Below are 20,482 nucleotides of genomic sequence, written 5' to 3' on the forward strand. Positions count from 1 at the left end.
GTGCTCTCCCCCACTTTTCTTATGCTTCCAGAATTGTTTTAAGTTCTAGGGGCGGAATGACTGAGGCTGCCATGGAGCCTACCAGGTAATTGTTGCCCCTTCCTGTTTTTGGGATATTTCCCACCGAGGACCTAATCCGTGGACCGCTGTCTGCACCAAGTCATAAACCATCATATGAAACTTTCATATGCTTTCTTTTACATTTTGTCATGGCAGGCATTTCACATTTTCCTATATATCTACATTTTTAACATTTTCATTTATAACATTTTTAATATTTGCAACATTTTAAATGTGTATATTTTCAACATCTTCCATCATTTTCAAACATTTGGCAATAGTGCTCCCCCTTCCTGTGCGGGAAGCACTCCGTACATCCCTGCCGCGTCAGGAGACAGTGTTTCTTACCCTGAGGGGACCAGAACAGTCCCCATGCTGTGCAACCGTGCACGGTAGTCCCAGCAGTCCGTTTGCTTCAGCGGTGCTCGGGGCCGTCTCCTGGTGGCTGATTTTTTTCCGCCGGTAAAAAGGAACTCCACTACCGTGGAGCCCTCGGGATGACTGGCAGTCTCAGATTGTGCATACGTGCACTATAACGGCAAGAAGGGGCCACGGAGAGTTCCGCGGCTCGCATCCCGCGCCGTGTCTCTACGGGAGACCCGTACCCTGGCACGGACCGAAGAGGACTCTGCAGCTGCAGAGCCCCCAACCCGTGAAGGATAAACGGGCAGAGATGACATCAGCTGCCTCTGCACGGGGACCGACATCTTCTCCGGAGGGCTCGGTGGTCTCAAGGGACACCGGGTGGGAGTGCGGGTGCTCAGTGACGTGGACCTAGGGCCCCATATCCCCGCAGTGGGACAGCATTGGGGCTGCGTGGTCCGCCACCGGCTGAGGTAGAGATGCACTCACCCCCTTTGATGTTGTGGTTCCGCTCCGTCCGGCCCTCATCTCCTGCAGGTACTGAAGGCCGGGGTCTCCATCGGTTCCTCGATTTTCTCCTCCTGAGTTGTCCCCGCTGTCTCGCCATCACTTCCGGTGCCGCCGTCTAGGGTGCACTGGGGTTCACCTTCCGCCTGCCGCCCAGCAGGAACAGCTCCCGGGTCTTTCAGTTCCTCTAGCTGCAGAGTGGCTTCCTCTTCCCGCGCTGTCTCTGGCATGGACCGTCAAGAGTGCGGACGCATCTCCGCTGGGCGATCCGGCTCCGGGACAGCAGGCGCAGATGTCGGGGACTCCATATGCGGCAGGTCTTCAAAACGGATGAGTGCTTGCTGCTTTTGTAACTGCTCCCAGATCCACAGGTCCTGCTGTTGGTGATTCCACCTTCCGCTGTAGTCCTTCAGAGTGCCCGGCTTTCCTGCCGCGGCACCCAGCTTTCCCAGCCGCATCACTCCCGTTCCAGGGTGGGGATCTCGCCAGCCTCTCTACCCATTTTCCAGCATTCGATGGGGAGGGCGCTTGTCACTCGGCATATATGTGGACCGTGAAGAGTGCGGACGCATCTCTGCTGGATGATCCGGCTCTGGGACAGCAGGCGCAGATGTCGAGGACTCCATCTGCGGCAGGTCTTCAGGACGGCTGAGAGCTTGCTGCTTTTGTGATGGCTCCCAGGTCCCGCTGTAGCCCTTTAGCGTGGGAGGGTACCCAGCTTTCCAGCAGCGGCATCCAGCTTTCCCAGCAGTGTTCCAGGGGCGGGCTCAGCTTAGCTGCCCCTGATAGTCCAATGCAGCAGCAAACTCCTGCGATTCTTTCAGGCACTTATATGCCACAGCCATTTCTGTAAAGTCCTTTTTCCTCTGATTAAATCCCGCAATCACAGTCCAATTTGTAATCCACAGCGGTAAATCTTCAACCTGTTCAGCTAGGATCCTTTGGATCTTCTGCGCGCTCTTACCGCTGCCGTTGGTGTATTGGCGGTGGTGATCCTGCCAACTTCGCCAATTGTAGATACGTGTGCCGACTGGGGGGTGGTCCCTTTGTGCCGCGAACAGACTGGAGACAGAAACCAATGTACGCTCAACAGGTCTTCTTTATTGGTCGTCCTCCCGACGACCACAGCAGCACGACAGCTTCCGTACACACAGGCCCGGGTACCTTTCACCTCCTTCTCTTTCATGAAATTGACGTCCCTCGTGGCTCTATCGCTGTGGCTGCCCTAGGCCTACCACCACAATGCTTCTCCTGTCCGAGTCCGTCCGTCTGGTACCCCTGGACTTCCTATGTCCTGCGGCTCTCCTGTCAGGGCCACCCCTCTGACCATTTCGTCTTCCAGTCCTTCCTGGAGTTTTTCCGCTCTGTCTCTTCCTCCTTCAGTCTCCTTCTCAGCTGAACCCCTCCTCCTGGACTGGCTTTCTTCTGGAACTCTCTCTGCCGCTTTATTCTCCTCCGAGGGAATTTCCCTCTAGAGCCCCTGTAACTCCGCCCACCATGACTACGCGGCTTCCTAGCCTTAAGCTGCTGTAAAGCCCTTTCCTCACTGTTCTCTGCCTCCATCTTGTGGCCAAACTCTAGTACTGCACCGTCTCCTTTTCCTGCTGTTCTTGGTCTCCCCCTAGTGGTCAAAACCCAGTACTTTACCATCTTTCACTGTCTCTAGCTGTCTCCCCGCATACATATTCATCAGTTCACGTCAAGCACTTTTACGGTACATTTTGCATTCACCTTCCTACTGCAGACAGGTCAACAGGTCAGTCCACTTCCCTACACATACATGGATAGGGATGGAGCCATGCATACAAGGATAGGGATGGGGCCATACATACAAGGATGGGGATGGAGCCATGTATGCAATGATGGGGATGGAGCCATACATACATAGATGGGGATGGGGCCATGCATACAAGGATGGGGATGGAGCCATGTATGCAATGATGGGGATGGGGCCATGCATACAAGGATGGGGGTGGTGCTATGCATACAAGGATGGGGATGGGGCCATGCATACAATGATGGGACTGAGGAGGCCGTGCATACCAGGATGAGGGGACAACGCATACCAGGCTTATAATTGAGTCAATAAGGTTTCCCAGATTTTTTAGATAAAATTAGGTGCTTCGGCTTATACTCGGGTCGGCTTATACTCGACTATATATGGGTAATTAAAAAAGAAAATAATATTTTTTGGAGAATAAAAAACAATGATAAAAAGTAATAAAAAAATAATAATTAGAAATTGGAAAAATATTGTTCCATGGTACCCAAGGTCACTCTCCAGCAACATTCTAGTTGTACCAACAAGCGTTCTACATCACCCCCCTGATGCCACAGTGGAGCCAGTAAATGCCTCGCACCTTAAAACCAGTAGAGTCTCAGCTATGTCAGGAGGTGAAGTGCCTTGGGATGGTCTTGAGCACGAAGATGTCATCAATCTCACATGCTGCCTGGATATCTGTGACATGCTGTCTGGTCTGTACAGTGGGGAAAAAAGTATTTAGCCAGCCACCAATTGTGCAAATTCTCTCACTTAAAAAGATTAGAAAGGCCTGTAATTGACATCATAGGTAGGCCACAACTATGAGAGTCAAAATAAGAAAACAAATCCAGAAAATCACCTTGTCTGATTTGGCAAGATTTTGCAAATTACGGTGGAAAATAAGTATTTGGTCACTTAAAACATGCAAGATTTATGGCTCTCACAGACCTGTAACTTCTTCTTTAAGAGGCTCCTCTGTCCTCCACTCATTACCTGTAGTAATGGCACCTGTTTGAACATGTTATCAATATAAAAGACACCTGTCCACATCCTCAAACAGTCACACTCCAAACTCCACTATGGTGAAGACCAAAGAGCTGTCGAAGGACATCAAAAACAAAATTGTAGCCCTGCACCAGGCTGGGAAGACTGAATCTGCAATAGGCAAGCAGCTTGGTGTGATGAAATCAACTGTGGGAGCAATAATAACAAAATGAAAGACATACAGGACCACTGATAATCCCCCTCGATCTGGGGCTCCACACAAGATCTCACCCCGTGGGGTCAAAATGATCACAAGAACGGTGAGCAAAAATCCCAGAACCACATGGGGGGACCTAGTGGATGACCTGCATAGAGCTAGGACCTCTGTAACAAAGTCTACCATCAGTAACACACCGCCAGGGACTCAGATCCTGCAGTGACAGACGTGTCCCCCCTGCATAAGCCAGTACATGTCCTGACCCGTCTGAAGTTTGCTAGAGAGCATTTAGTTTATCCAGAAGATTATTGGGATAATGTCATATGGTCTGATGAAACCAAAGTAGAACTGTTTGGTAGAAATAAATCCCGTCATGTTTGGAGGAGACAAAATGCTGAGTTGCATCCAAAGAACACTATACCTACTGTGAAGCATGGGGGTGGCAACATCATGCTTTGGGGTTGTTTCTCTGCAGAGACCAGGACGACTGATCCATGTACATGAAAGAATGAATGGGGCCATGTATCATGAGATTTTGAGTGCAAAACCCTTTCCATCAGCAAGGGCATTGAAGATGAAACGTGGATGGGTCTTTCAGCATGACAATGATCCCAAGCACACCGCCAGGGCAATGAAGGAGTGGCTTCGAAAGAAGCATATGAAGGTCCTGGAGTGGCCTAGCCAGTCTCCAGGTCTCAACCCTATAGAAAACCTTTGGAGGGATTTCAAAGGCCATGTTGCCCTGCGACAGGCCAAAAATATCACTGCTCTAGAGGAGATCTGCATGGAGGAATGGGCCAACATACCACCAACAGTGTGTGCCAACCTTGTGAAGACTTACAGAAAATGTTTGACCTCTGTCATTGCCAACAAAGGATATATAACAAAATATTGAGATGAACTTTTGTTAATGACAAAATACTTATTTTCCACCATAATTTGCAAAAATAAATCTTGCCAAATCAGACAAGGTGATTTTCTGGATTTGTTTTCTCATTTTGACTCTCATAGTTGTGGTCTACCTTTGAGGTCAATTACAGGCCTCTCATCTTTTTAAGTGGGAGAACTTGCAAAATTGGTGGCTGACTAAGTACTTTTTTCCCCACTGTATATACCCAGAAAATGAAACCTATATAAATCAAATAACAAGTACATGTGGCATAGTAAATAACGAGTAGTGCCACATAACATATAATTTGTGATTTTAAATAGTTTTCATCTGCAGAATAAAATGTAAAGGACCTAATGATGTTTTTACATGCAATAGTCTGGTTGCAGTAGCGTAGCTACCGGGGGGGGCAGAGGAAGCAGGGACCCCGGGCCCCGGCTCTAGAGGGGGCCCACCTGGAGCTACGCTACAGTAACTGTATCGGCATGCACAGCGCGCCGATACAGTTACATTCTGCGGCAGAGCAAGGAGAATCGATCTCCCTGCTCTGCCGCCCGGCCGCTATGGGCCCCTGAGCAGGTGGGGTGGGCCCGGTGCCGATACAGCTTACCTCCCATCATTCCCCTCTCGCTGACAGCGGGTGCGATGACATCACTGCCCGGCGCCCGCTGTCAGGAGATGAGCTGGAGCAGTGCAGGAGCCGGGAGCAAGAGAGGAGAGTATTAGATTTATTTTTTTTTATGGGGGTGCATTATACTACAGTCTGCCTATTGGGGGGCTTCCTTATACTACAGTCTGCCCATAGGAGATGGGGAGGCTGCCTTATACTACAGTCTGCCTATAGGGGATGGGGTGCTGCCTTATATTACAGTCTGCCTATAGGGGATGGGAGGGCTGCCTTATACTACAGCCTGCCTACAGGGTGGGGGTGCTGCCTTATATTACAGTCTGACTGTAGGGTGTGGGTTGCCTTATACTACAATCCACATAGGAGAAAGTTTCGCACTCAAAGAGTCACGTAAATTTTCACAGGTTTATTGACACATGCAACACATGTCAGGCCGGGGGAGGGTCCCCTTGAAGCACTCAAACAGCGTGAAAGGGCCGTTGTCAGTCTTTTCCGCACTCCTATGTCACTCCCCTGGCCTGACATGTGTTGCATGTGTCAATAAACCTGTGAAAATTTACGTGACTCGTTGAGTGCGACCTTTTCTTCTATGTGGATTCCAAGGATTGCTTTTTTTAAGGTCGGGCACCCGAGATTCCCAGCTGTCAGATTCCTGCATGCCGCATGCCATCTGAGCTTCTACGGTAACAGCGGTGCTGTCCGCATTTGTTTCTTTTGATTTCACATGCATTATACTACAGTCTGCCTTAGTAAGATTAAAATTGACAAATCACCAGGCCCAGATGGCATTCACCCTCGGGTATTAAGGGAGTTAAGTAATGTGATAGACAGGCCTCTATTCCTTATATTTAAAGACTCTATAGAAACAGGGTCTGTTCCTTTTGATTGGCGGCAAGCAAATGTGGTACCAATATTCAAAAAGGGGTGTAAAAGGGAACCTGGAAACTATAGGCCGGTAAGCTTAACATCTGTTGTGGGTAAAATTTTTGAAGGGTTTCTAAGGGATAGGAAAGTAGGGGGGGAAGCCAGCACTGCTTAAGTAAGGTTAGAACGCATAAATTGAAGTGCATATGCACATAATATCCAGCTGTATTCAAAAATGAGATATTTGGCAAAAAAATTGATCAATTCAATTGAGCCACCCCGCCGTGCCAAGGCAATCTCATGTGGGGGGTCCTACTCTACATTTATAATAAATACTGTGCCATTACGGCCTCCTAAGAGCATGACCACATCAAGTGCAATCTGTACCTGAACATTGCTGGATCGCTCCCATGAAGCCAGATGAAACAAGTGCAGATGAAGGCCAACCAGGTCTGAACACAGACATATCAGGACTGACCTCCACACATTGCCCAACCAGCAAACATAGATGAAGGGCGATATTGGCCCGGACACAGGTGCACAATTAAATAAAGCTTGGGGCAGGGCGGGGCTGCCGTGTGTGTGCACAGCAGCCTAGATCCATCATAATGAACACAGAAAAATTTATAGCGGACATAGCCAAGCGTGCACGGCAGCAGTGGTGGTGAGCCACAAACCAACAACAAGAAAATAGGGGGGGAAGCCAGCACTGCTTAAGGTTAGAACGCATAAATTGAAGTGCATATGCACATAATATCCAGCTGTATTCAAAAATGAGATATTTGGCAAAAAAATTGATCAATTCAATTGAGCCACCCCGCCGCGCCAAGGCAATCTCATGTGGGGGGTCCTACTCTACATTTATAATAAATACTGTGCCATTACGGCCTCCTAAGAGCATGACCACATCAAGTGCAATCTGTACCTGAACATTGCTGGATCGCTCCCATGAAGCCAGATGAAACAAGTGCAGATGAAGGCCAACCAGGTCTGAACACAGACATATCAGGACTGACCTCCACACATTGCCCAACCAGCAAACATAGATGAAGGGCGATATTGGCCCGGACACAGGTGCACAATTAAATAAAGCTTGGGGCAGGGCGGGGCTGCCGTGTGTGTGCACAGCAGCCTAGATCCATCATAATGAACACAGAAAAATTTATAGCGGACATAGCCAAGCGTGCACGGCAGCAGTGGTGGTGAGCCACAAACCAACAACAAGAAAATAGGGGGGGAAGCCAGCACTGCTTAAGGTTAGAACGCATAAATTGAAGTGCATATGCACATAATATCCAGCTGTATTCAAAAATGAGATATTTGGCAAAAAAATTGATCAATTCAATTGAGCCACCCCGCCGCGCCAAGGCAATCTCATGTGGGGGGTCCTACTCTACATTTATAATAAATACTGTGCCATTACGGCCTCCTAAGAGCATGACCACATCAAGTGCAATCTGTACCTGAACATTGCTGGATCGCTCCCATGAAGCCAGATGAAACAAGTGCAGATGAAGGCCAACCAGGTCTGAACACAGACATATCAGGACTGACCTCCACACATTGCCCAACCAGCAAACATAGATGAAGGGCGATATTGGCCCGGACACAGGTGCACAATTAAATAAAGCTTGGGGCAGGGCGGGGCTGCCGTGTGTGTGCACAGCAGCCTAGATCCATCATAATGAACACAGAAAAATTTATAGCGGACATAGCCAAGCGTGCACGGCAGCAGTGGTGGTGAGCCACAAACCAACAACAAGAAAATAGGGGGGGAAGCCAGCACTGCTTAAGGTTAGAACGCATAAATTGAAGTGCATATGCACATAATATCCAGCTTCAATTGTGCACCTGTGTCCGGGCCAATATCGCCCTTCATCTATGTTTGCTGGTTGGGCAATGTGTGGAGGTCAATCCTGATATGTATGTGTTCAGACCTGGTTGGCCTTCATCTGCACTTGTTTCATCTGGCTTCATGGGAGCGATCCAGCAATGTTCAGGTACAGATTGCACTTGATGTGGTCATGCTCTTAGGAGGCCGTAATGGCACAGTATTTATTATAAATGTAGAGTAGGACCCCCCACATGAGATTGCCTTGGCGCGGCGGGGTGGCTCAATTGAATTGATCAATTTTTTTGCCAAATATCTCATTTTTGAATACAGTTGGATATTATGTGCATATGCACTTCAATTTATGCGTTCTAACCTTAAGCAGTGCTGGCTTCCCCCCCTATTTTCTTGTTGTTGGTTTGTGGCTCACCACCACTGCTGCCGTGCACGCTTGGCTATGTCCGCTATAAATTTTTCTGTGTTCATTATGATGGATCTAGGCTGCTGTGCACACACGCGGCAGCCCCGCCCTGCCCCAAGCTTTATTTAATTGTGCACCTGTGTCCGGGCCAATATCGCCCTTCATCTATGTTTGCTGGTTGGGCAATGTGTGGAGGTCAATCTTGATATGTCTGTGTTCAGACCTGGTTGGCCTTCATCTGCACTTGTTTCATCTGGCTTCATGGGAGCGATCCAGCAATGTTCAGGTACAGATTGCACTTGATGTGGTCATGCTCTTAGGAGGCCGTAATGGCACAGTATTTATTATAAATGTAGAGTAGGACCCCCCACATGAGATTGCCTTGGCGCGGCGGGGTGGCTCAATTGAATTGATCAATTTTTTTGCCAAATATCTCATTTTTGAATACAGTTGGATATTATGTGCATATGCACTTCAATTTATGCGTTCTAACCTTAAGCAGTGCTGGCTTCCCCCCCTATTTTCTTTCTAAGGGATACCATTATGGAATATCTCAATGTTAATAAATGTTTAACTCCATATCAACATGGATTTATGAAGGCTCGCTCCTGTCAAACTAACCTGATCAGCTTCTATGAGGATGTAAGCTCTCAAATGGACCAAGGAGAATCATTGGATGTCATTTATCTCGACTTCTCTAAAGCATTTGACACTTTCCCACATAAAAGATTGGTAAGTAAGATGAGAAAGCTTGGGCTAAGGGAAAATGTGTGTAGATGGGTAGGTAGCTGGCTTAAAACAAAGAGTGGTTATTAATGGGGCATACTCAGATTGGGCCAGGGTTACTAGTGGGGTACCACAGGGTTCTGTATTGGGCCCCCTACTATTTAATATATTTATTAATGATCTAGTGGATGGCTTACACAGTAAAATATCAGTATTTGCAGATGATACAAAACTATGTAAGGTAGTTAACACAAAGGAGGACAGTTTGCAACTACAGACAGATTTGAGTAAATTGGAGAATTGGGCTGAAAAATGGCAAATGAGGTTTAACACAGATAAGTGTAAGGTTATGCACATGGGAAGGAGAAACAGATGCTACAATTACTTACTAAATGGGAAACTGCTGGGGAAATCAGACATGGAAAAAGACTTAGGCATCTTAGTCAATAAGAAGCTAAATTGGAGTGCCCAGTGTCAGGCAGCTGCCACCAAAGCAAATAGGGTCATGGGATGCATTAGAAGAGGTCTGGGGACACGAGATGAAAACATAATTCTCCCTCTGTACAAATCACTCGTCAGACCACACTTGGAGTATTGTCTACGATTTTGGACACCGGTGCCTAAGAAAGACATTACTGAACTTGAAAGGGTTCAAAGGCGGGCTACTAAAATGATAAATGGAGTTGGTTCACTACAATACCCAGAAAGGTTATCAAAATTAGGTCTATTTACTCTAGGAAAGAGAAGATTTAGGGGAGACCAAATATATATGTACAAGTATATCAGAGGGCAATACAGAGATCTCTCCAATGAACTGTTTGTACCAAGGACTGTGTCAAGAACAAGGGGGCATTCTCTTCTTTTGGAGGAAAACAATTTCAGCACCAGCATAGAAGAGGGTTCTTCACGGTAAGAGCAGTGAGGCTCTGGAATTCTCTTCCTGAGGAAGTGGTGATGGCCAACCCACTGAATGAATTTAAGAAAGGAATGGATGCTTTTCTTGTGAGTAACAGTATAGAAGGTTATGAATAACATAATATTATAGGTAGATGGTTGACCCAGCTTAGGAGTCGGGAAGGAATTTTTTTTCCCTATGGAGAAAATTGGCTTCTACTCTGTGGGTTTTTTGCCTTCCCCAGGATCATCAATGCAGAACAGCTGCACAAAAATAGGCTGAACTAGATGGACATAAGGTCTTCCTTCAGCCTTCAAAACTATGTTACTATAGGGGATGGGGAGGCAGCCTTATACTATAGTCTGCCTATAGGTGATTGGGAGGCTGCCTTATACTATAGTCTGCCTTATACTATAGTCTGCCTATAGGGGATTGGGAGGCTGCCTTATACTACAGTCTGTCTATTGGGGATTGGGAGGCTGCGTTATACTACAGTCTGCCTATAGGGGTTGGGAGGCTGCCTTATACTAAAGTCTGCCTATAGGGGATGGGGGGGCTGCCTTATATTACAGTCTGCCTATAGGGGATGAGGGGTGCTGCCTTATACTACAGTCTGCCTATAGGGGATGGGGAGCTGCCTTATAGTACAGTCGGCCTATAGGGTGGGGGTGCTGTCTTATATTACAGTCTGCCTATAGGGGATGGGGGGCTGCCTTATACTACAGTCTTCCTATGTACGAAGCACATTTGATCAAAGTATGAGGCAGTTATAACATGGATGAATGTGACACGCATCTCTATTCTCTTCATACAGGTAACCAGCTTTTTCAATCTCTGCTCTGAATCTACTCCTGTTTGTCTCCACTCCATTCAATGTCAGCAAGCAGTTAATCCTGAATGCTACATATGTGTTTTCAACTATGCAAGCTTATATCTGGTATATAGTTATTTCAACTTACTCTGCTTGTCCTCTTATGCTGTGAGGTCAAGAAACTTTTCAAAGTGGTTTATGATGCATGTAGGCCTGAACATTGGTTTATCTGAGCCCAACATTTATTGTGCCCTGCTGTCTTAGTTTAGTTGGATTGATTAATGAGAAGAGAGAGAGCAAAAAAAAAAAAAAAAAGATCTAAGCCTTAGCCTCCTATATATTCAAACATAGCTTGGGGAAGGCATTTATGCAGGGGGCATTTATGCACATTTAATCGTAGTACATTTGATCAAAGTATGAGGCAGTTATAACATGGCAGTTAGACAGGGCAGGAGACAGGTAAGACATTTAAAGACATCTATTTCCTGTACATTTGGATTACAACAAATATATACCATATGCACTTGTGTAATTTATATCCTGGCCGCTGTATTCACACACATCCACCGCCATGGCATTAACTCTCTACACTCCATCCATATTGGCCCCTCACTCCTTTCCTCTCCTATGTATAGCACGCACGCTCTTTTCACATTGCTAAATTGCACAGATCCACTCAGTCCCATCATTCAACATCAGAGACGCTCTCACAAATTACTTAACCATCTGCTCACTCTTTCTATCCTCCTCCTAGTCGCAGGAGACATTGCTCCCAACCCTGGTCCCCCATGTTATAGAAAGTCAAACCCCCAACTGCTACACTCAGAAACCCCTCTAATCTTATTAATGTTCCCTGCATGCCATCTGTCTCTTAATTGTGCCCTTTGGAATTCTCACTCAGTGTGTAACAAACTCTCCTTCATCCATGACTTCTTCCTTTCTAATTCTCTTAACCTTCTGGCTCTTGCTGAAACCTGGATCCTACTGAAACCTGGATCCAGCAGTCAGACACTACCGCTGCTGCTGCTCTTTCATATGATAGACTACACTTCTCACATACTCCAAGATCAGACAAGAGAGCAGTTGGAGGTGTTGGTCTGCTCCTATCACCCAAATGCACCTTTCAGGTTATCCCTCAAGTACTCTCACTTGTCTTCCCTTCTTTTGAGGTCCATGTCGTCAGACACTACACTCCCTTCTCCATGCGAGTGGCGGTGGTATATAGTCCTTCCGGCCCCTCCCATCAGTTCCTGGATCATTTTGGCACTTGGCTTCCACATTTTCTCTCCTGTGACATCCCTACCCTCATCATGGGCGATTTCAACATCCCCATTGCTCTTCCCCTCTCCCCATCTGCTACTCACCTTTTATCTCTAACCTCCTCGTTTGGCCTTTCGCAGCTTACTAATTCACCAACGCATGAAGACGGAAACTCCCTCGACTTGGTCTTCTCTCAGCTTTGTGCAGTGGATTATTTTGTAAACTCCCCTCTCCCTCTCTCTGACCACAACCTTCTTTCATTCTCTATCAAGAACTGCCAGGCCACTCAGGTCACCCCCACTGTCCATACTTATAGAAACATACAGGCCATTAACACCCAGAAACTTATGAAGAACTTGCAGTCTTCATTGGCCCCTATCTCCTCCCTCTCATGTCCTGATTCTGCATTGAAGCATTACAGTGAAAAACTTCAAAGTGCCCTGGATGAATTTGCACCCTCTATACATAGAACACCACAACACAGATGGCGACAACCCTGGCAGCGGTGCTCCAGGTGCGCCAAATGTCTGTGGAGAAAATCCAATCTACACAAAAATTTCATCCATTATAAGTTTATGCTTAGAACATACAACACTTCCCTTCACCTCTCCAAACAAGCCTATTTCAACACCCTCGTCACCTTACTGTCCAATAACCCTAAACGTCTCTTTGACACTTTTCATTCTCTACTCAACCCAAGAGTACAGGCCCCAACCACGGAGCTTCGAGCTGACGATCTGGACAATTATTTCAAAGAAAAAATTGAGCAGATCCGACAGGAAATTATCTCCCAATCACCTCATACCATGCACTGTCCTCCCTCCCCCACTGCATCTAGCTCACTCTCTGATTTTGAACCAGTCACAGAAGAAGAAGTAAGCAGGCTTCTTGCATCTTCTCGCGCCCAACCACTTGTACCAGTGACCCATTTCCATCACATCTCCTCCAGTCCCTTTCCCCTGCTGTCACCACTCACATAACTAAAATATTTAACCTCTCTCTCTCTTCTGGTATCTTTCCCTCCTCATTTAAGCATGCCATCATACATCCACTGCTTAAAAGACCATCCCTCGACCAAAACTGTGCCGCTATCTATAGACATGTCTCTAATCTTCCCTTCATCTCTAAACTCCTGGAATGCCTGGTCCACTCCCGTCTTATCCGCTATCTCTCTGATAACTTTCTTCTCGACCCTCTCCAATCTGGTTTCTGCTCTTTACACTCTACTGAAACTGCCCTCACTAAAGTCTCTAATGATCTACTAACAGCTAAATCAAATGGTCATTACTCCATGCTAATTCTCTTGGATCTCTCTGCAGCATTCAACGCTGTGGATCATCAGCTCCTCCTCACTATGCTCCGTTGCATTGGCCTCAAGGACACCGTTCTCTCCTGGTTCTCCTCCTATCTCTCTGACCGCTCCTTTACTGTATCTTTTGCTGGTTCCTCCTCTCATCTTTCCCTTTCTGTTGGGGTTCCTCGAGGATCAGTCCTAGGCCCCCTCCTCTTCTCTTTGTACACTGCCCCTACTGGTGAAACAGTCAGTAGATTTGGTCTCCAGTACCATCTCTATGCTGATGACACCCAATTATATGCTTCTCCTGACATCACGCCTGCCTTTCTAGAAAACACCAGCGATTGTCTAAATGCTGTGTCTAACATCATGTCCTCACTATATCTGAAACTGAACCTGTCAAAGACTGAACTCCTTGTGTTTCCTCCCGCTACTAATGTACCTATACCAGACATTGCCATTTCTGTGTGTGGTTCCACTATTACTCCCCAGCAACATGCCCGCTGTCTTGTGGTCATACTTGACTCTGAGCTTTCCTTTGTCCCCCACATCTGATCACTGGCTCGCTCTTGTTATGTGCATCTCAAAAACATTTCTAGAATTCAACCTTTTCTTACTTTTGACTCCGCAAAAACTCTTACTGTTTCTCGTATTCATTCTCGTCTGGACAATTGTAACTCTCTTCTAATCAGTCTCTCTCTTACCAAACTCTCCCCCCTACAATCTGTCTTGAATGCTGCAGCCAGGATCATATTCCTCGCCAATCGTTACACCGATGCCTCTACCTTGTGCCAGTAATTACACTGGCTACCCATCCACTCCAGAATCCAGTACAAACTTATTACCCTCACCCACAAAGCCCTCCATGGCTCAGCACCACCCTACATCTCCTCCCTTGTTTCAGTATACCACCCTACCCGCGCCCTCCGTTCTGCTGATGTCCTGAGGTTAGCATCCTCAATAATCAGAACCTCCCACTCCCGTATCCAAGACTATACACGTGCTGCGCCAATTCTTTAGAATGCACTTCCCAGATCTATGTGATTAGTCCCTAATCCCTACAATTTTAAGCGTGCCCTGTAAACGCATTTATTCAGATTGGCCTACCGCCTCAACATATTAACCTATCCCTGTGTGGCACAGCCAAAAGTTTTACCATAACCAGGTTCTACGCATCATGTTCCCACATGCTTTATGCATCTATTAGCCCTCTGTGTCTGTACTGTTACACACTTAACATTATGGCTGGTCCAAACAATCAGGGCAACTGTTACCACCCACCTTTCGTGTCTACCTTTTTCCTCATAGATTGTAAGCTTGCGAGCAGGGCCCTTATTCCTCTTGGTATCTGTTATGATCTGTGTGATTATTGTTATGCTGTAATGTCTATTGTCTGTACAAGTCCCCTCTGAAATGTAAAGTGCTGCGGAATATGTTGGCGCTATAGAAATAAAATGTATTATTATTATTATGGGTGAGTGTTGCCTTATATTACAGTCTGCTTATTGGGGGCTGCAATATACTATTGAGTCTGCCTATGGGGGCTACATTATACTATACTAGGTATATTGAGGACTCTCTGGTGTGTTATACTATATGGAGGCTGTCTAGTGGGCCATCATATAGTGTGTAGATTACAGTAAGGGGGCCATCATACATTGTGGATTTTACAGTGAGGGGACCATCATACAGTGCTGGAGCCATCATTGGGGGATACTAAGGGGCCAGTATATATAAAGTGAGGGGGCATTATACTGTGTATAGGGGAGCGGTACAGGGGGTATACTCAGGACATTATTAAATGTAAAGTGGGCACTTATTGTTATAGGGGACCTCAGGTTACTGTGACTGTCAAACGGGGCACACAGAGGGCATTATTACATTCTAGGGGACAAAACGTGTGCACTGTTTTCTAAGTCACTTGCACCCGGCATTACTGTATTATAGAGGGATGCTTTAGAATTTAGAGGGCACACAGAACCACACAATTGGTGCAGTAATAGGGACACATACGGCAGCAGTGGCTCAGCATTTGGGCATCAGGTGCAGTAATAGGGACACATACGGCAGCAGCGGCTCAGCATTGGGGTATCAGGTGCAGTAATAGGGACATATACTGCAGCAGAGGCTCAGCATTGGAGTACCAGGTGCAGTAATAGGGACACATACGGCAGCAGCGGCTCAGCATTGGGGTATCTGGTGCAGTAATAGGGACACATACGGCAGCAGCGGCTCAGCATTGGGGTATCTGGTGCAGTAATAGGGACACATACGGCAGCGTTGGCTCAGCATTGGGGTATCAGGTGCAATAATAGGGACACACGACAGCAGCGGCTCAGCATTGGGGTATCTGGTGCAGTTTTAGGGACACATACGGCAGCGGTGGCTCAGCATTGGGGTATCTGGTGCAGTAATAGGGACACATACGGCAGCGGTGGCTCAGCATTGGGGTATCAGGTGCAGTAATAGGGACACGTACGGCAGCAGCGGCTCATCATTGGGGTATCAGGTGCAGTAATAGGGACACATACGGCAGCAGCAGCTCAGCATTGGGGTATCAGGTGCAGTAATAGGGACACATACCCCAATGCTGAGCTGCTGCTGCCGTATCAGGTGCAGTAATAGGGACACATACGGCAGCAGAGGCTCAGCAGGATGAGGGGTTTGTGCAGGTTGGGGATACATGGTGATGGGGCTGGAATATTAGAAGTGAAACGTGTCAAATATTTTATATTTATTTATATGCATCTCCAGTTGGAGTACTGAGGGTTTTGTTTTGTTGTATAACCATATAATTTCAAATTTTTTAACTTGTGGAATCTGCATAGCAATTATTTCCTAAATTGTGTTTTTTGTGTTGTGCCTCTGCTCGGGTTCTGTAGGAGGACCATTGGATTTGTAATGTATCTTATTTTATGCTATTTTTGACTGTATATTAATTACTGCTGGTGTCTTTGTCCAGGACGGGAACTTGCGGTGTTCCTGCGGTGGTTCTTCTGAGCGATGGGTCCTGGCTTTCTTCTTCAGCGGTCAAATTCCCTCTGAAGCCTATTTTTTGAACTAACAATCTCCTCTTCCCCTTTAAAAGGTCATTTTTACCCCAAAAAACTGATCCTTTCTATAATAATCTACAATATGCTCTTTTAAAATATTCCCCTCTATTACAAATGGCTGAATGGTATAATTTATGTTTTCATATTCCCTTTCTATATATCAAAATTATCTCTGACGAAATTCTCAGTTATAATATTGAATTATCCTTCTCTCCTCTAAAATTTGCTTTTTGAATGTAACCTTAGATATAGATTCCTTTCCATACGGATATTTTTTTTGTCTTCTAATTACTGATAGTCCTTTACTATGACATCATATATATTTTTTTTATTGTTTTTAAAGAATAAGTTTTCTCTTTAGAAATGCTTTCACAATTATAAATATCTGCATGTCAGTACGTCTACAGCGATGTCTTTTCTCTCTGACAAATCCATCTTTGTATACTCACACGCATATTATTTATACTTTTTAATTATGACGTTTTTTTCAACAATAAGTGATGATGGGTTTCTCCTTGGATATGATCTCGGCCATTCCTGAAAACATGATCTGTCGGTGGGCCTTGAGGACTGGAGTTGGGGACCCCTGCTCTAGAGCTTCGAACAGAAAAAATCCCCCTCCCTTTTTATATTGTCTTCCTCTTTTTTATATTGTTTGTACTGGGAAATTGATTTATTTTACATGGTAAAAACGATCACTTTATATTCATAATTATTAATGAACACAGTTCACTTAGATTTTTTAAATATTTATTAATTTTTTAATGTGTTTCTGCTCGGCAGGTTCTCGTCCATATCTTCTCTTTTGGAGAAAGCTGGGATCCACTCATTCATTTTTTTTCTTTAAATAATTTTTCAGTTGTTACCCGTTAATCTGTGAATAGAAATGAATTGATGATTAAGAAAGGGATCCTTAATGTATATGTTTAATTCTATACCGATAAAGACGTGTTAACCTTTTGTCAACCATGAACTCTGACATCATGCGTCATTTGATCTTTAGGCGCCATTTTTTTAATTTAGCATGTGCTTAAACCTTGCAAGCACCTTGTCTCTTCATATTGTATGTGGTATTTCCTGACGAAGGGGTCATTGGAACACCGAAATGCGTTGAATAAGCAACTGGAATATTTCAATAATTTCTGTAATTAATCTATTGCGGCAGCGCGGAGATAATCCACACTTCCTACTATGCATATCTCTTCATAAGGTCGTGGATCGACCTGTGGATCTGCGGCAGCCGCCATCTTTACATGCCTGTATTCACCTGCACCAGGTGAGCAGTTTTCTTGGTGTCTCATCTTTGTGATACGTGGGATAAGACCCTATTGCGCTTTGTGTCTCCCCTCTTTCTTTTTCTATATATAGCAAACTGATGATACCGCTTAGAGTTTGTAAATCTTTCAATAAAAAAATTCTACTTACGTTTTATTTATTGTGTTCCCGCTCTGCTGAAGCAGCAGGTAAAAGCTCTGAGGAGCCAGCTGTATAGAATGGAGAAGAAAGGAAGGGAAGGTGTTGGTATCTTCCATTAAAAATATACTGTACAATATAGTATAAAGGGAAGACACAAAGTATATCTACCCATATTATGGGCCTTAGTGTAACAACATGTCACATACAACAATGGGGGAAGCTTTTCCTTACTTTGTTGGACGTCTCTCTGTTTCTTTTTTATCACTTTTGCTGCTGGAGAAAAAGAAAAAGTGATCACAAATAAATATATAAATATAATAATCAGGAACAAATCCTAGCATCATAGGGATACAGACAATAAATATAATGTATGCCCTGTCTCATATACTTCACCACATCATATAGATTGCTAATTATTAGCTCATTGAATACATTTCACATGCACTTGCAAGCGGACTGATCTGCCTGTGTAACTACCAGGACAAATCATTGTATAATTTTGCATCTAGAAGACAGCGTTTAGGACATAAGGGCACATCCATTTGTGGGAAGGGTTAAATACTTACATGTTTTTGATAGTAGTCTGGTTCTTTCTTGTAAAGCATTTTGGCATCCACCATTTATGTTTGTGTCTTAAAAAATCCAAACAAACAAATTGAGACTGAGACAATTCACATCATCATTCTGATCAGTCTATGAGAATTTATACAGTGATATTGTCCTATGTAATGTCCTATGATAATGTCACAATTAGTGATGGGTGAACCTCTGGATGTTCGGGTCCTGCGTGTTATGCCAAACGGTTAAGAAAAAAGCTCGGTTTGGGTACCAGAACAGTACCCGAAACCGAACCTAGACCCCATTCAGATGCATGGTATGCCCGAACACCCATTGTTTGCCATGCTGTCATTTGCAGCACAGCACAGCAAACACTGTCTGTGATCAGTCAGAGAGCTGCGGTTTCCAACACCAGCTATGAAAGTTTACCTCTGTTCATAGAGGCATCGGCTGATTAGAGAGTACTATTCCCAGCAGCCTACGCCTGCTGCCGCTAATAACAGCGAGATCAGGTGTCGTTGATGGGAGTATTCATCAGTCAGTGCCTGCACTATAAATAAATACAATTTTTTAAAAAAAATGACGTGAAGTCTTTCTATTTTTGATTACCAGTATGGTAAAACTGACAGCTGCGAGCTGCAACATTTAGCTGTCAGTTTTAGCAAAGCTGGTTAACAATAGAGCGGTCCCAACGGCATTTAAAAAAATAATTAAAAAATATGGAATGGGATCCCCCCATTTTTAACAACCTGCCAAGAATTAATGCTTAGGAAGCCTATGGATAAAGTTATCTGACTGGATATAACTGCTATCCATGTCTTCTTGAGTACATTTTTTTCCAGGAGACTCGGAGATGTTCTAGGAGTCTTGGCGAATACATTATAATCTCACTATCTGTCTACTTACAAGCTGATATCCTCATTGCTGCCTTCTGATGTGGCATTAAACTTATCCACCTCTTCTTCCTCCTTTTCCTCCTCCTTCTCCTCCTTCTCCTCCTCCTCGTCATCCTCCTTCTCCTCCTCGTCATTCTCCTTCTCCTCCTCGTCATCCTCCTTCTCCTCCTCCTCGTCATCCTCCTTCTCCTCCTCCTCCTCCTCCTCGTCATCCTCCTTCTCCTCCTCCTTCTCTTCCTCCTCCTTCTCCTCCTCGTCCTCCTCCTCCTCCTCGTCATCCTCCTCCTCGTCATCCTCCTCCTCCTCGTCATCCTCCTTCTCCTCGTCATCCTCCTTCTCCTCCTCCTCCTTCTCCTCGTCATCCTCCTTCTCCTCCTCCTCGTCATCCTCCTTCTTCTCCTCGTCATCCTCCTTCTCCTCCTCCTCCTCGTCATCCTCCTCGTCATCCTCCTTCTCCTCCTCCTTCTCCTCCTCCTCGTCATCCTCCTTCTCCTTCTCATCATCCTCCTCCTCGTCATCCTCCTTCTTCTCCTCGTCATCCTCCTTCTCCTCCTCCTCGTCATCCTCCTTCTCCTCGTCATCCTCCTTCTCCTCGTCATCCTCCTTCTCGTTATCCTCCTTCTCCTCCTCCTCCGCATCCTCCTTCTCCTCCTTCTCGTCATCCTCCTTCTCCTCCTCCTCCTCGTCCTCCTCCTCATCATCCTCCTCCTCCTCGTCATCCTCCTTCTCCTCCTCGTCATCCTCCTCCTCCTCGTCATCCTCCTTCTCCTCCTCCTCCTCCTCGTCATCCTCCTTCTCCTCCTCCTCCTTCTCCTCGTCATCCTCCTTCTCCTCCTCATCATCCTCGTCATCCTCCTCCTCCTCGTCATCCTCCTTCTCCTCCTCGTCATCCTCCTTCTCCTCCTCATCCTCCTTCTCCTCCTCATCCTCCTTCTCCTCCTCCTCCTCCTCGTCATCCTCCTCCTTCTCCTCGTCATCCTCCTTCTCCTCGTCATCCTCCTTCTCCTCTTCATCCTCCTTCTCCTCGTCATCCTCCTTCTCCTCCTC

At 45.8% G+C, this 20,482-nt stretch overlaps 1 protein-coding gene and 1 long non-coding RNA gene across 2 annotated transcripts in view; both read right to left on the reverse strand.

The window, feature by feature from the left end:
- The window catches only part of LOC141088122 (nuclease EXOG, mitochondrial-like), a 31,318-nt gene extending 30,158 nt beyond the window's left edge, over positions 1 to 1,160 (reverse strand). Inside the window, exon 1 of the mRNA XM_073574066.1 lies at positions 965 to 1,160. Coding sequence (XP_073430167.1) covers positions 965 to 1,160 — 196 coding nt within the window. The remainder of the gene's footprint in view (positions 1 to 964) is intronic.
- A 16,153-nt stretch (positions 1,161 to 17,313) lies between these two features.
- On the reverse strand, positions 17,314 to 19,657 carry LOC141088134 (uncharacterized). Its single transcript, XR_012231845.1, has 4 exons — positions 18,548 to 19,657; positions 18,213 to 18,254; positions 17,991 to 18,049; positions 17,314 to 17,439 (listed from the first exon to the last, which is right to left on the reverse strand). It is a non-coding gene; the product is annotated as an uncharacterized lncRNA (long non-coding RNA).
- Positions 19,658 to 20,482: the final 825 nt, after the last annotated feature.

The sequence above is a fragment of the Dendrobates tinctorius genome, unplaced genomic scaffold (assembly GCF_039654945.1).
Source record: "Dendrobates tinctorius isolate UK_male_01 unplaced genomic scaffold, ASM3965494v1 ptg000037l, whole genome shotgun sequence".
Taxonomy (NCBI): domain Eukaryota; kingdom Metazoa; phylum Chordata; class Amphibia; order Anura; family Dendrobatidae; genus Dendrobates; species Dendrobates tinctorius.